Source organism: Mixophyes fleayi, chromosome 2 (assembly GCF_038048845.1).
Source record: "Mixophyes fleayi isolate aMixFle1 chromosome 2, aMixFle1.hap1, whole genome shotgun sequence".
Classification (NCBI taxonomy): domain Eukaryota; kingdom Metazoa; phylum Chordata; class Amphibia; order Anura; family Limnodynastidae; genus Mixophyes; species Mixophyes fleayi.
Genome location: NC_134403.1, coordinates 198,037,135 through 198,053,761, shown reverse-complemented (window position 1 = coordinate 198,053,761; position 16,627 = coordinate 198,037,135). Strand labels below are relative to the sequence as shown.

At 37.4% G+C, this 16,627-nt stretch overlaps 1 protein-coding gene across 3 annotated transcripts in view; it reads right to left on the bottom strand.

Moving 5' to 3' along the window:
• Positions 1–16,321, bottom strand: part of MED13 (mediator complex subunit 13) — an 87,202-nt gene extending 70,881 nt beyond the window's left edge. For 2 of the 3 annotated variants that reach the window (XM_075195306.1, XM_075195308.1), the window contains exons 1-3: positions 15,461–16,321; positions 12,269–12,503; positions 204–372 (exon numbers count right to left, since the gene is read on the bottom strand). In XM_075195306.1, the coding sequence (XP_075051407.1) occupies positions 204–372; positions 12,269–12,503; positions 15,461–15,526 (470 nt within the window). In that variant the 5' untranslated portion in view covers positions 15,527–16,321. Of the gene's footprint in view, positions 1–203; positions 373–12,268; positions 12,504–13,979; positions 14,104–15,460 lie in introns of all 3 variants that reach the window. The other variant, XM_075195307.1, reaches the window with a different exon arrangement.
• Positions 16,322–16,627: the final 306 nt, after the last annotated feature.

Genomic DNA, 16,627 nt, shown 5'->3' with positions numbered 1-16,627 from the left:
GTAGGTTATCAAGCATTAAGAGTACAGCTGCTCCACAAACTGTTGTGCTCACAGAGACACTGTGTTGGTGGAACTTAGTCAACAATAAAGCAAAAAAGGTATAATAAAAAAAAAAAAAGCAGGAAAAGTGTTAGAGTGGTGACTTTTACAAGTTGGACACTATCCATGAGACACATGAAATGTAAAAAAAAACAACAACTCACCTTTTATTAACTGGTTTTTCATCCTTCTCATATGGCTTCACAAACCATTTCCCAATACGCACAAAATTACGGTTCATTAAGCATCTCTCCAGCAGATTGTGGATAGCCTTGAAAAGCAGAGTACGACAGTCATAGGAAAGTCCATTATCCCAAATGCCATCTTCCTCCACTGTTAGAAAAATAAATAAAAAGTGCAGATTAGTAGAGGGGTTTATAACACAGTAGTACATTGAAACAATATACTTTATAACATTACTTGAAAACAAATAGTTATGCTTAAAATACTAGCAATATACCACCATCCAAAATTAAAGGGCAGCTCAGGAACAAAACAGAAGTTTTTGTATATGAACCATGACAGTATTTATAATCATTTTTTTGGGTTCTCCCCTGCCCCCTTTCTCTCTCCCCGTTGCTTCACTGGCTCCCTTATGTACCCGATTCTGTTTACCCTCCCTTAGGATGTAAGCTCGTATGAGCAGGGCCCATCTTCCCTCCTGTCTCCAAACCTGTTCTTCCGCTCCGTCTCTACTGTATCTGCCTGCCTGGAGTTTCTGAAGTACTGGTACTTTGTGTTTATTGTTCTGTACTGTCTTACCCTGTAGAGTCTACTGTTTGTACCATGTATGGCGCTGCGGAAACCTTGCGGCGCCTACAAATAAATGATGATGATAATAATAATAATAATAATAATAATGTTTAAAAAACTGCTGCTAAACTCACCACTGCCTTCATCTTTTTTTTTAGAAGAAAAAAAAAAAAAAAAAAAAACACACAACACCAACCCAAATACAATATTTAATTTTAAACGCTCTAAACAAAATGCCAGTGACTTGATCTCTGGGATCCCTGCTGTTCTGGAAATACTCAATGTAGAAATCAGGACCTAGTCAAGTCTAGGAGCCAGCAGGACCTTAATAAAAACCAGGGAAGAAATGAGCATCTATGGTCAACAGAAATTACTCAAGTGTTGTGTCTGCAGGCGGGGTTTATAGGAATTATATTTGGTGGATATATGCTTTTAAAAAAGTCTCTATTGAGGACGTATTTTCTTGTTGGACATCTCCTTCATGGACACTGTTGACTGACCCTAGTATAGAACAAGAAGCCACTTTTTTACTAACACGAAAGCTTTATTAAACAGAAGTTCTTTATGTTAGATTATATTGCTACATTGTCCCTTACAGGCTGATCGCCAGATATCCAAAACACTTCAAAATTTGCAATAACTCATTTCTTCAAAATGACCTGATTAATAAAAGAGGCGTTTCAAACCGACCCCCCCCCCCCCCCACCCATCAATAACCTGAAAGAAAACCTACAATATTTCACCTGCTATTGGCCTTCAAGTTGTACACCTCAAGTAAAGATTGAATAGGCTAGAGCTACACTACAAACGTTACACTGCAATTAGTCTGAAAAACAGCCTTCGCACATGGCACGTGTCAAATCAATTGCCCTGATTGCAAGTCAGAACTTCTTATGTTGTCTAAGTTAGTAGGTATCAACATAACGGCATAACAATCTTGACATATGCTTGTCACATCAAACCTTGAATTGAATCAAATGGGATAGCAAAATGCTATTAAACAAAAACAAAACCACACACACACAAGCATGTGGATGAATATTTTCAGGTATTCACCCCAATCAAGGTTTTAGAAAGCAGCCAAAGCCCTCTCATCAAGAGCAGTACCGAAAAAAAAAATGAAAGAAAAAAAAAAAAAAATGAATGATGCAGTCCTTTCCACATATAACACTGCATCAAAGACTAGCAAGATGCTTAAAAATAAATTACATATAGAAAAGAAAGCCATTACAATCAAATCAAGTAAGATGCACAGTAAAAGAATAACATGTACTGAAGCTACTTTACTTTTACAATGTCCCTTAAAAGGAGAATTGATGTGTTATGAATAGCATAGGTTTATTATTTGGCGGATAAAAACAACTTGTGTGCAGCTAATGTCTCCACTGTTAACAAAAAAACTATTTTGAAAAGTTTACTTATGGCATATAAGGCCCAAAGACATACAAATATTTATCTATGGACATAAGAAGCTGATCCAATTGGGTTCTTTCCAGGCTTGCTCCCACTTACAGTTTCTCAGTTTCTGAAGATTTACCAACAACCATCAACAATGAGACCTATAACCAGCTCAGGTCTAAAGAGCTACAGGAATGGAGGGAATGTCACTGAATGATACTCCTCGCTGTCAAAGTAAAGAATATACTATTGTGTTGGACCCAGAACAGAGCATATTTAGGGTGTAACAATAAATTGTATGACATTTTTATTTTTCATACATACTAGTCATTTATCAGTAATTGAGATAGTTTATGATTATCTGGAGGCAAACAGTAAATAATTTATGTCTTGTTACCAATAATGCGCAGAGGAATGACAAGTTCAAGTGAAAAACAAAAACGTATTAAAGCAAAATGTAAAAAAGTCTTATACTACCACCAAGCCATTAACATACACTATTTCGACAGCACAGAAGTAAAACATTCTGAGTTTACAGCTTACTGAAAGTTTCCATTCTGTTATTTACAGTACAGTATTGCAAAACAGGTGGGGAGAACATGACATGCAGCAAACCATGTCTGGCATATGTGTCACCAAGCTCCCTTACACATACACACACAGACAGATTTAAGAGAGGGAGTGGCTGATTTACATATCTATCACCACTCCTAGTTACATCTTGTTACACATACCTTGCTGTTTCACCAAATGCTTCTCTTTTGCGCTTTTCCATAACGAACTTACATTATTCCAAAGGCATCTCCAATAAAAACTTATGAATGCTCACACAGAAATACACATTTATCAGTGATGTCATCTATACATCTAAATAGCAGAAAATCCAATTCAGACATATTAAATTGTTACTTGTGCTTTCAATAAAGTTATTCCAAACAAAGAAAACCAAGCCGAAAGGCACACAAATAGCAAGTAATAAATGTAAAAACTAAAAATTTAGTTTGCCAAGTGCCAATCTACTATGGAAACCAGAGAGTCATAATATATGATTTAGTGAGAAGAGATTTGGAACACCTCTCAACATGCTCTTTCACAGCACAGTTCCCACCCCCCTCCCCTTCAATCATGTATATGGTGGGAGGCTTTTGAATTAGATGAGGAGACCTGTTCCAGCCGAGACTGCAGTAGCCCGCAGAAATTTTGCAAAAGCACAGCCTACAAAAGCATAATACAATTCATGTTAAACAGGTAGAAAATGTAATAAATGGTGAATGGGTATATTAGGGCTCTCTCATGGAAATAAACAAAAAATAAAATGCACTTAAGACATCTTTGTAAGTATCCTTTAAAATTAGAGTAGGACTATGGAATTTTTTCCCCAACTTAAAAAAAAAAAAAAAAAGTTTCAACACCTAAAACCAAAATCAACTGGCTATGCATGTTTTGTAAGCAATCTTCTTGAAACAAAAAAAAAAAAAAAAAAAAAAAAAAGAATTCCATCCACATAAATGGTAGGCAACTACATGCGCATGAATCAGGCTCAAAACTGTTTTATTATTATTAGGTGTTATTGTGAAAACAGAAGAAGTTATTTAAAGAGTTTGCAAGACCCATATTTCATATTAATTTTCTATCAAAGTCTGTGTAGTACTGAGCTAAAAAATACACCCAAAATAAAGGTTGTTAGGGTGGAGATGGGGCATATTTCTACCTAAACAGACAACTTGCTCGGCACAAATGCACTGTGTGGATTGGTAGATTCACACACAAGAGTTGTGCCAATGATGTCACCAAACTCAAAGGATTGTACTTTTTGAAATGCATCAGATCCCAATAGGACACTTACAAGGAAGTGGATTAGGAAGTGTGTGTGTGTGTGTGTGTGTGTGTGTGTGTGTGTGTGTGTGTGTGTGTGTGTGTGTGTGTGTGTGTGTGTGTGTGTGTGTGTGTGTGTGTGTGTGTATGTATATATATATATATATATATATATATATATATATATATATATATATATATATATATATATATATATATATATATATATATATATATATATATATAATAAAAAAGAAAAGAAAAATGAATGATAAATACACTGATTAACATAACTTAATGAAACTTTATTAGATGCCTTTGCTGACGATTTCCTCACCCAGGTTTAAAGCTATTTATATAGCACCACTAATACCTTCCCTGCCTCATTGCAGCTTACAGTTTAAATTCCAACATACACACAGACTGAGACACACTAAAGATCAATTTAATAACAGCCAATTAATTTAGATTCTACATTAAAATATTGCAACCATAAATGTATAACTTTCTTTTTTCAAATCTGTACAAAGCTGCAAAACTGAAAACAAATTTTTGTACTATGAAAACACTTTTTTTTTCTGCACCAAGTATGAAATAAATGCATGTAACTGGACACCGTAGTTCATTGCAAGCATTTGGTACTGACAGAACAAGCTGCAAGGCATTCCTAAATACAGAAGCTCTTTAATTTCAGTATAGATCAAATTGCAAACATTTCAATCTCATTAGGGGAAATGCTTATTTTGTCTTGACACTGTACAAAAGATATAAAAAGTGACCCAAATAAAACGTATCTACAGTAGGTAGAATTGTTTATCTAAAAATAGATAACTCCAAACAAAATTAAAAGTTCAGTACAGCAAGGTTCCTGGTGTATGGCATTTGGACAATCTGGCAGGTATTCAGAATTCCACACAGCCATTGCAGCTCCTTTCACCCCAGTAAACTCTTCCTACCAATGTGTTGCTCATCTGGCAGAAAAAAAAAAAAAGACCAGGATGACTCCAGCAAGAAGACAGCAGCAGACACTGCTGAGCTCTTGTTGGGTCCTACCAACTTGGTCTTCTTTCAGATCAGAAGCATGTTGTCAACAGACATTGTGAATGTGAAGGAGCAGAGCAAGTAATCAGAAAAGAACACATGTGTCGAATTTGGCAAAACAAGTAGAAATATATATTAGATGGATTCGGTAAACTGAGAAAGTGAGAATGTGGCCACTGCAGTCACCAAAGGGGGCTGAGAAATTGTTAAGTAGAGAAATTAAAGTTCCTAACAAAAGGATATGTGGGGTAATTTTAAATAAAATCCAACACATGACTCTAAGAAGAACGGCTTAAGCTTCTTAGGTGATACAATTAGGTGAACAGTAATAATAATATATACATATATACACACACATACATACACACCACCCCCTGCTGCTATGCCATGCTCAAAGCAGCATGTATTGAATGAGGATATTAAAGACATACAGAGGACTGAAAAAAGGATTTTGGGAACAGATAAAGGGAATTGTGAGGTGGGAAAACAGGCAGCTATACTGTAGTAAACTGCAAACAGACCAAGTACCACCTCCATGGGGGATAGATAGATAGATAGATAGATATAGATAGATAGATAGATAATAAAAAATAAGTGCTGCAACAAGAAATTCAAGCTCTTTCACTTCGACACCTGCATGCACACAGTACTTGGACTTAAATGAAAGCAGAGTAGTGTGCTTGTATGTGTGCTCTTGCCCAATATAAACAAATACACAAACACCTCCTGTCAAATCAGGTCCCTATATGTAATAACACAATCATCTAGTCCTCACCAACTCCTAAAATGTGACGGATCTAACCTCATGCGACAGGCTTTATCTTTTATTCAATGAAAAAAGTAAATATGAAGGCATATGAAAAAAAAAAAAGTACACCCTCAAGGCTTCTAAATCAATAAATAAGATAATACTGAGGCAGGAGCTACTAATCATATACAATTCAATATTTGATCATAATGAAGGAAGGATTGTCACTACATACTAATATATATATATATATATATATACACATATATACACACATACATACACACACACACATTGATCAGTCACAGCATTAAAATCACCTGCTTAATATCCACCTCATGTCGACAAAAAAAAAAGCTCTGACCAGTCAGGCATCGACTCGACAAGACCTCTGAAAGTGTCCTGTGGTATTTGCCACAAAGATGTTATCAGCAGATCCTTTGGGTGTGATGTCTGCGCGATGTGGCGCACGGACATCACTGGCCCGGCTGCACACATTGCCGGCATTTACGGCAGAAATTTCCGTATATTTTTCTTTGCACCTCTATTTGGTGCTAGAAAAAAGGAGCAGAGATTGCAACTATAACATCAGCGTGATGTGCCTTCACGGATGTTCTGGAGACACCTCGCACCAAATTGAATCTCCCCTTTAAGTTGCAAGGCGGGGCCTCCATGACTGACTTTTTTCTAGCTAATTTCACAGACGCTCAATCAAATTGAGATCTGGGGAATTTGAAGGCCAAGTCAACACCTTGAACACTGTCATGTTCCTCAAACTCCTAAACAATTTTTGCAGTGAGTCAGGGCGCATTGTTTTGCTGAAAGAGGCCACTGCCACAATGGACTACTGTTGCCATAAAAGATATACTTGGCCTGCAACAATGTAAAATCCACATTAATGCCCAGGAACCAAGGTATCCCAGCAGAACAGTGCCCAGAGCATCACACCTCCGCTGACTTGCCTTCTTCCCATAGTGCATCCTGGTGCCATCTCTTTCCCAGGTAAATGACACACACGCACCAGGCCTTGCACATAGTGTAAAAGAAAACGTTAACCATTAGACAAGGCCACCTTCTTCCATGATTCAGTTCTGGTGCTTACGTGCCCATTGTAAGAGCTTTCTGCGATGGACAGGGGTCAGCGTGGACACCCACCAGTCTGCGATGCACTGTGTGTTCAGTCACCCGTCATAGCCAGCATTAACTTTTTCAATTTGTGCTGTAGTAACTTTTCTGTGGGATTGGACCAGATGGGCTAGCCTTTGCTCCCTATGCGCATCAATTAGCCTTAGTTGCCCATGACCCTGTCACCAGTAGACAGTGTGTCTTTCTTTGGACCAGTACTGGTAGTTACTAACCAATGCATAATGGAAAAATCATCACTAGACCTCACATTTTGGAGATTCTGTGACCCAGTCATTTAACCGTCACAATTTGTCAGAGTTGCTCATATCCTTACTCTTGTCCATTTGTCCTGCTTCCAACACATCAACGCAAAGAACTGACTGCTCACTTGCTGCCTAATATATGCCAACCCTTGGCAGGTGCCATTGTAACAAGATAATCAATATTAACTTCACTTGTCAATGGTTTTAATGTTGTAGCTGATCAGTGTATTTGCTGTATGGCATAGGCTTGCAAAAATGCATCTGTACATAGCACAAGACGATGAACAAAGTCTTCAGATAGATGAGGCCAAAGTGGAGTTGTTTGGTCTTAATGCACAATGCCATGTTTGGCAAAAACTAAACCTCATATAAGCTGTCAACCACAGCCATGAGGGGGGAGATGATTTTGGGGAGTCTTGCAGTTATTGAAGCCACCATGAACTTCTCCAGACTATTCTAGAGACCAATTAGGCCACCTGTCTTACTACTGAAACCTAGCCAAAATTGATCAAGCAACAGGACAGTGATCCAAAGCACACCAGCTAATTTACAGCCAAAACCTCAACTCTTCTTTTTCAGTTAAATTCTCCCTCTTCCCTCTGTGCGGTCATGGATGTAGCCCTCCAGCTATTTCAGGTTGCCTATCACAGCTCTAAAAGAATAACATTCTGTATAATCGTGCAGGTGGGTAACATACATGTTTAAGACTAAGATATTGTAATGCTTCTGCACAGGGAAAAAACAAAAACAAATTATAGGCCTACTGGGAACAGGCGATCTTGATAATAAAAACCTTTTTTTGTAGGATTCCAAACACTTTATAATTGTAATGCTGAATGCATTTTTACTCTAAACTGTCAATGATGCATTTATGACATACACTGAGTCACGTATCATTTTCAAGTATTACTTCCTGGTAGAATATTTTATTAAAAAAATAAAATAAAAAAAAGGTGACTGCCCCTTAAACTACAGCCTGGACAAATTCTGTACACAATGTTTCACAAACTACAGTTTTAGGAGCCAATGAATGCTTTTATACATTTATAAAAAAAACATTTTTGAAGTACAGTTATGCAAGACAACAGGAAAAGTTAGAAAGTGCATTGAACCATGAGAAGTTATTTCATAAGCCAATCTCTACTAGTATGTCCATTTACTAGAGTTATCGGCAACTCTAGGTATAGAACTGCAAGTCATAGCAGCTTACATAGATGCCCTACAACAAAAGGCTGTTTTCTAAAGCTAAAAACAGGAGTTTTCAATAACATTTTAGAGTTCATAAAAATAGGGCTTATACTCAAAAAAAAAAAAAAAAAAAATTTGCATTAGGCTTTTTAGCTGTGTGGGGTTTAGGTTCATATGTTCATATGAATTATACAGCGGCATAAAAAAAGAAAAAAAATATTGTTTCAACATACAGTGAGCACCAAAATCTTTAGGTCACAAAGTCCCTGTTTCACACCTCTTAAAATATCTTACACTGTAAAATATATACCTTCCGTGTTATGAACAATGGGCAATTAGGACACTATTTACCTTTTTCTGATCTCCCTTTTGATAAGGTGTGCACGTACCAATCTTACTCAATCACTTTGCACCCAGAGCTCACATTACTAAAGTGTAGCGCACTTACTATGCGACGGAAGAAATCCATTTGGCTCAGAGATCACAAAGTCACAGTACAGAGGAGACGGAAGACTGCCCTAAGACAGCTCAGAGGGCAAGCTCATAATATAGTGTGAGAGACCTTGGGAAGGATTTGTTTTAATAATGCATTATAAAAATAAGAAATGGAAAGGTTGTCTTCAAGCAAAATAACCAAGACTAAAAAAAAAAACCATAAGATCCCTTATTGCATTTTTGACGGTATGAGGATGCAAGGAAAGGACCTGGCAAATGCAAAAGTGTTCATATGGTTAAGGCACAGGTGGACACAAAATAATGGGGCATACAGGAGTCAGTGGGACTTAATAAATTAAAAATAAAGCCAGCAAAGATGCTTATCCATTGACAAATATAAGCAACCCCCAAAAGTTAAAGGCGATGATTTTGGTTACCTGGCTCCTGTCTATCCCTGGCTTAACCACACATAAAAATGAATGCTTGCTATGTATGCCAGTGATCAGCAACTGTCCCTGTTGCGTTTTGTACACAGCTGCAATAGATATAACTGAATCCTACAAAAAAAAAAAACACTACTTTCTGTATGCTCTACAGAGGTGCATACTATTTTTGGAATATCAAAAAGGTTAACACACCACAAACACCAATACTTACAAACTTAGGGTACACCTGCCCAGTTATTCAAAATTTTGGGGACATTTGTATTAGTCCAAAACAAGGTCATGGCCAGTTTGAATGCAGATCCAGTGCACAAAAAAAAACAAAAAACTTTATCCTTCATCAGCATTCTCTCGAGTCCCATAATTATAGGCTGTGTTTGAAATTTGTACAAGGCAAATCACTATTACAAATATGTGCACAAACGTGCTTTCATTATTCTATGGCAGCAATAAAAAAAGGGTCCAAAACAACTAATCTATACAAATAAGTGCCTTAATAGATCAGAATCAGCTCAAATCATGCAGTTCATTTAAAAAAAAAAAAATTCACACAGCTTTTTAAGTGTCTGACTAAATAAAATACTGAAATGCCAGCAAAACTACACTTTAGGGCTTGCACATACTGGCTTTTTAAGCCTCTGTGTATGCAGCCTGTTGTGTGACAGTCAATGATCTGCAAAGGACCAAACAGATCAATTGAATACATGTTGTATATTTGTTAGGATATCATTGGTTGTTAAATTAGAGAATTCATTAAGATTCATGTACTATATGTAGCACTTTCTATGAAACCCTCACCAGCAAGGTAGCAACATTTTGGCTAGTTATTGAATGAATTGCTATCTAAATGAAAATAGTCAATAACATGCCAACATGTAAAATAAAATATGTACGGAGAAAAGCCTGGTATACAGTTTTAATGGAAGAATATAAAATTAAAAAGGTACACCTGAGTTAAAGTAATATGTATTTGTGAAGTCAACAAATTTACCTATGTGAGTGCAATTACAGTTGAGTTTCCTATTAAATTATAAATAAAGATTTCCACTTTGCAACATACATGGCACAGAATAATCAAATATTAGAGATTATACTGGAGGAGCATTAGAGAGGGCAAAAAGCCTTGTCAATTTTATTAAATGTAACATTCTGTAAACATTATGTTCAGGACCAAGTTCTAAATGTTTAAGTTATATCCCTAGATATCCACTCCATCTTCTTCCTTTGTACCATTGGTAAACCAATGTAGTACAATACTGCAAACAATGAATACAACAAAACCTGTATAATAGAATAGGTATAAAATACCCTCTGTCCCCTTTTTCAGGAAACAAAAATGCTAAGGTTTTTGTTAAATATCATTCGCCATATATTCACTGCTTATGCAACATTCCTTTAGGAAAATTGTGACATAAAAATGGGGCAGCAGGAAGAGTATAGTGCAAAATGCTTAGTCTTTGTCATATGCACCTTCTAGAGGGGAACCTGGTATTAGATATAGCTTGTTATCAGAGAATGTACTATGAGCAAATGTAAGCAGTTTGTATCAGTCTTAGCTTTGCCTACACTCTGTCCTTTCCAGTTTGAACAGAATTAGCCCCTCCCCAAGCTGCTGTATTGTGAGCGGATTAGCAAGTGAGTAGGACCAACAGGATGGCTTTGGTTGGTAACAAGGGGATTATAGGACAAAAATATTGGTCCTTAGAAGAAGATAATTTCTACAAGCAGACAAATATTTATACAGGAATCCCTTTTGCATGAACATTATTATACATTGGACAAATGGAACAAAAGGTTAAAGCATCATTAAGAAACAATTCCAAACTGTATTGGAAACATACTGAACAATCACAGGTATATTCTATACCAGAATATCATTTTATTAATAGAAGCAGTCTGACAGATTGCGATATAAATTGTGGCTATAAGCAGTGTATACATTTTTCTGCTGCTTTTAAGAAAACCTTAGATAAAATATTAAAGGTGTGGGTGTTTGAACAAAAGCATTATGCACATATCTCAGTAACCACCACAGAGCCTGCTGGTTCACTGTACTTGTTCTACAGTTCTTTAATGGAACAAGTAAAACAAACTGGTTTACAGAAAATGTTATAACAAGTATATTGATAATGGAATATACTTTATGAAAGAAGGACATGAACTATACAAGCGTTTTCTGCATGCTCAGCACATTTATAAAAACACGTTTAAATACCATTTACATGACACAACAAATGGTCCTTCTGTTCCCTCAGAAATCATCATTAAGTTGGCAAAATGGGTTTCCAATTACATCAACTTCTGTGTGTGTGTGTATATATATATATATATATATATATATATATATATATATATATATATATATATATACACATATACACACACACATATATACACACACACACACAAACAGGGTATATAAATTATCACTAATAAAACTAATTTTTGACATGTTAGACAAAACATAACGCCTGCACTGACCTAATTCTCACAGCAGCCCCAGAGGAGGCGGTGACAGTATATAAGAAGATATGTGAAATGCAATATCCGAAAGCAGCAAACCCATGAAAAAAAAATGGTGTCTACTTTGTTTGCTAATGATTTAGAATGCTGCAGAGTATGCACAGTGTCATGTGACTATAATAGCAACCAGTCACGATGTAATAAGCAGAGACCATGGAACACCCCCTTTGAACTCAATCTGCTCTGTAAAATCCTCCTTTTCTTTTACCCCCTCAGACTCTCAATATGTCTTGATGTCAGAATCTAAATGTGTGACTGGCAGTCATACTTTTATGCCCTACAGAGAGATTTTGAAAATTGGATAACTATTTGCATGCTGAAAAAGGAACTTTATTTTATAAAACAACCAAAATTGTAAGTTTTGTAAATTTAGTACCCTCAACACAAGAAACGCATCCTTTTAGATCAGCCAAAGTAAAGATACTTTTAAAATACAGAAATGTAAATATCGATCTTAGAGCTATTAACACAACTGTAAATAAAAGAAGTTAAAATACCTGTCAAATCATGATGTATTAGATCAGCAAAATTTGGATCATCTCCCCACCAAAATATCCACAGTTCTCTCCGTCCAGGGCGCTGATCCCTTCGCCATACACTTAACACATCAGCTTTCAGACATCGACTGAAGCTGCTCAATATGGGATCCTCTTCGGTCACCGGAAAGAGTATTGGAGCAGAAGTAGGGCCTTGCCATACATACTGCTTCCATTTGATCCCTGTTAGGTCAGCCTGGAAAATGAAACAGTTTGCTATATATTAGCTTCTAGAAACACTGGCATACACCTAAAGACAGTGACTAATTTCATATAAATTTCTTTAAATAATTGCTAAATACTCTTGCTCTGTAAACTATGACAATTCAGTGTTCAAGCAATAATGACATTTAGCTAAAATATCAGTAAATGAAAGACGGAAGATAAATAAATAAATGTAAAAACAGCAAATTATTTGTATTGTATTCATTTACTGCTGTGGTTTTTTTTTGCGTTGAAGATAAACCTTTTTTTTTTATCATTTCAAAGTAAAAAAAAAATAATAATAATTAAGGAAAAACAAATAAAAAAAAGCAGCAAAGGATCGTTCACACAGAGACATTATAAAAACAGAATGTATCATAAGGATGCCTATACCCATGGTCCTTTCACACACATTATGCTAACAAAAAAACAAAACAAACAATCCACAGTTTTGTCCATGTGTGACCTGCTGGTACACACCAGAAGAGCAATATGTAAATAGGAAATAGTACATTGAAAAAAAATGTTAAAATAAATATGACTAAACTGAGTACTTGTAGACATTAAGCTCCACCAAACATATGCCTTGTTTGTACTCAAAGTTTGCAAAGTTTCATACACAAGAAACAGATCTGCAACTCCAGAGCATAAAGTTCCTTGTACATACTCAAAATAAGAAAATGTATCCTAGAGTTTCCCAAAAGTGTTTCTCCAATATAATTTTCCACCAATTTGCTAGATATGACTGTATTGTATTCTGAGTGCTATAAGATGGATATGTCAGCTACTGAACAAACCTAACCAGCGAAAATCACCACAAGAATCGCTGAAAATTATAACCCCACTTGATACAAAGTCTGTTTAATGCTTTATTTTTGTTTAATGTACTAGATTCCTCTTTAAATGTTAAAACTGGAAGCAGAGACAAGAATCAAGGGGAGGAAAAACCTTTTTTCACTTAGCATACTAGTCAGAAAGATGAGCTGCCTGGCTGGAAGAAACACATTCCTGAACTATAATTACTTGAAACGCAACAATACAAAGATTTCAAGGTTTAACATTGTGATCACTTACTAACAGCTGGAATCCCAGCCTCATTTCAACTTCTCTAACAGGGACAAACTTGGGGGAAGGGTGTAAATGTGTTCACCTCAAACTAAAAGATATACAATAAACAGGTTTTACTTGACTACTAGCAATATGCAAAACAAAAAAGAAGCATTTCAGCACAGGATGGTGCATATAAACAGTTATAAGTGAGTTGAGTGTAATAGGTTAGCATATATATTTATTTTTTAAAGGCCAGGCATGTAAACTGCAAATAAACATCTTATCTCTTAATACCACATCTAGTTTGCGAAAAATATAAATGAAGTAGGTTCTTCTCTTTTGCCACCAAAAGTGAACTTTATATGTTGTGTTTTAATTAAATGATTTGCTGTAATTGAACCACAACAATTTAACCTACTTCATAAGTAAACTCTGCAAGTCTACCTTCCTGCTGGTACATCAGGAGCTTTCCTAAGGTTTCCTATTGCATAAGCATGCAAGCAAAGATTATATGCTGCAGTCAGCTACAAGATATCAAATATCTGCGAAAAAAAAAAAGGACATCAACAGAGACTGACTATAAAGTAGCTCCTTTACTAGCCGTCTGATGACAAATAATTAACAGATATAAACTGTCAGTCAAAAAGAAATCTTCATTTGAACGTAAATAAAATAAACAGTTCAAACTACAGTACTAAACAAGTTTTGCAGTGGTGGCATAAAATGGAACTGTAAGCTAACATATACTGAAATATATTAGTAGTTACTGGATAAAATATAAAATAAATATAAAGAAAAAAAAAAAAATCACAAACCAATATTTAGTGTTATATGCCTGATTTAAAGACACAGAAGCAAAACAAACAAAAAGACAGAAAAAAAAAAACACTAAAGGGAAACAAAAAATGCAGACAATATGGCATTGAAGAAAGAAAGGTTGACATGCAAAAAGTAGAAGTTAACAGAATGGTGTTAGAGTTTGTTGACATGGGAGAATACAGAAAAGCAATACATCTTAAAGTCAGGGCCTGGCCCAGTACAGCAGCCAGGAAAATGGCTGCTTCCTGCCTTCTCCTTCCCAGGATCCACTCCCACAGAGAGGAGAATAGGAAGGGCCGAATACAAACTGAGCAGTGAAAATATAAATATACCTAGACAAGAGGAACAGGACAGGCAGCATAATGTAAAGACTGCTGATGCAAGTTACTGCAGAACAAAAAGTGCACGTCAAGGACGATGACTGAGTTATGACATATACAGCAAATACTATTTTAATCATACCTGAATACTTTCAAAACATTATATTGGATAGTGCTTATTTTGTAAATCTAGTCTAAGATATTCTAAAGCCCAAACACAATTCGGAGACAACTTCACAAAGCTTTAAATATTTTGCTGCAGATGACAGGGGAACGAACACATGGCTACAGTAAACTATATGGAAAACCCTGGCCTTATGTTTTGTGCAAAGAACCAAGAGTACACATCCAGAACAGGGCAAACTGAAACCAGAAATGTCAGATGTAACGAGAACAATCTTCAGGTGCACAGGTGTGAAACAGATAACATTTTGGAAAGCCAGATAAGATCAACCTAACATAAAAAGCAATATTGTTCATACCATCAGCAGATAGACATATACATTGACGACTATTGAGTATTTACATGCATAGGTGTAAACAGGATTGTCATATGGACACAGCTGATAAATCCACTGTGTATAAACTCTTACACCCCAATAAGTGTGATTGATCAGCAGTACGGTTGATGTACACACACCCACACATATTTACATTAGCTAGACAGACGGATTTGCGGTGTGTCTATGTATAGATCAGCACATACCCATGTGTATTACACCCAGTAGACAGGGTAGTGCACATGTCCACACATACTCACCAGACAGAAGAGGTTGGAGTGGCAATCCTCCAGACTGGCCCCGTTCGGCACAAAACATGAACTCATCCTCACAGCCAGGGAACACACGCCATTATCCCACCCCGAACAAGAAAGAGACACAGGACCAGCAGCAGCTGCTGTACGCACCACACAGTAACCTCCCCGGACACTACACCATTATCGTCATGATCATGATCCCAACTCGTCTGTAACCAGCAGCACGGGTCAACTTGTACACAAAGTGAAGGAAATAGAAAAGGCGACTCTCTGCACGTGATCGGGGCAGAAGGGCGAGCTGGGGGTATAACTGGAGTTCTAGAATGTCCGGTGCTATGGAGAGCGTCCGTCTGTCGCGTCCTGCCTCACACGGAGTACGGTCTGCGCCTCGTCCTGGCGTTACAGGCGCCGGTATCCGGGCGGTGTCTCAGTCCTCCCTCCCCCGCCGCTGGTCCCCCAGCTCGGGGCGCAGAGCATGGCGGGAACCGCCCGGACACCGGAGCACTGGGAGGCCGCTGGAGCCGAACCGGACGGAGCAGACGTCAGGAAGGAGAGCCGTGTACCCGAGCTCAGCTAGACAGGGGCATTCCCCGGGTGCTTATCGGCTTCTTTTCTCACAGGTTCGCCATTTTCCTCTCCTCCTCCTCCCTGTGTCTCTCCTCCTGCGCACACACACAGGTAGTTGCCGCCGCTGTTCCTCGATCTCCCTACTCCCCAAGGATTCCTCTGAGGAGAAACCCCAGTGATAGGAGCTGATAGTTGATAATAAATAATCGGATCAATGTCGGGGAAGCATTCCCATTTGAATTTACAGATTCCTTTCTTTAATGGCGGCCGTGGTGCCTGCTCGGCCTCTCGCCTGCGGTTGGTTAGTGCGGTATCATGTGACCAGGAGCTGACTTTGGTGATTGGCTAGTCTAGACCGTAGACTGTAACGAAGCGAGTGGGGGAGGAACGCAAAAGGTTGTGACGAGAGGAGACCACTAGGGGGCGAGGCTGTGTCTGCACCCTGCGCCTCTCGCTGTTGGTGCGGCGCTAGTACAGCCTGCAGCGCTAACGTCATGGAAGAGAAGATCATAGAAAGTTTATCATATTCGGTGCCCAAAAATAACATATTTGCTTGTTTCTAGCTTAGCTGTGGGAAATGTCAGCGCTGAATAAAGTCTGGAA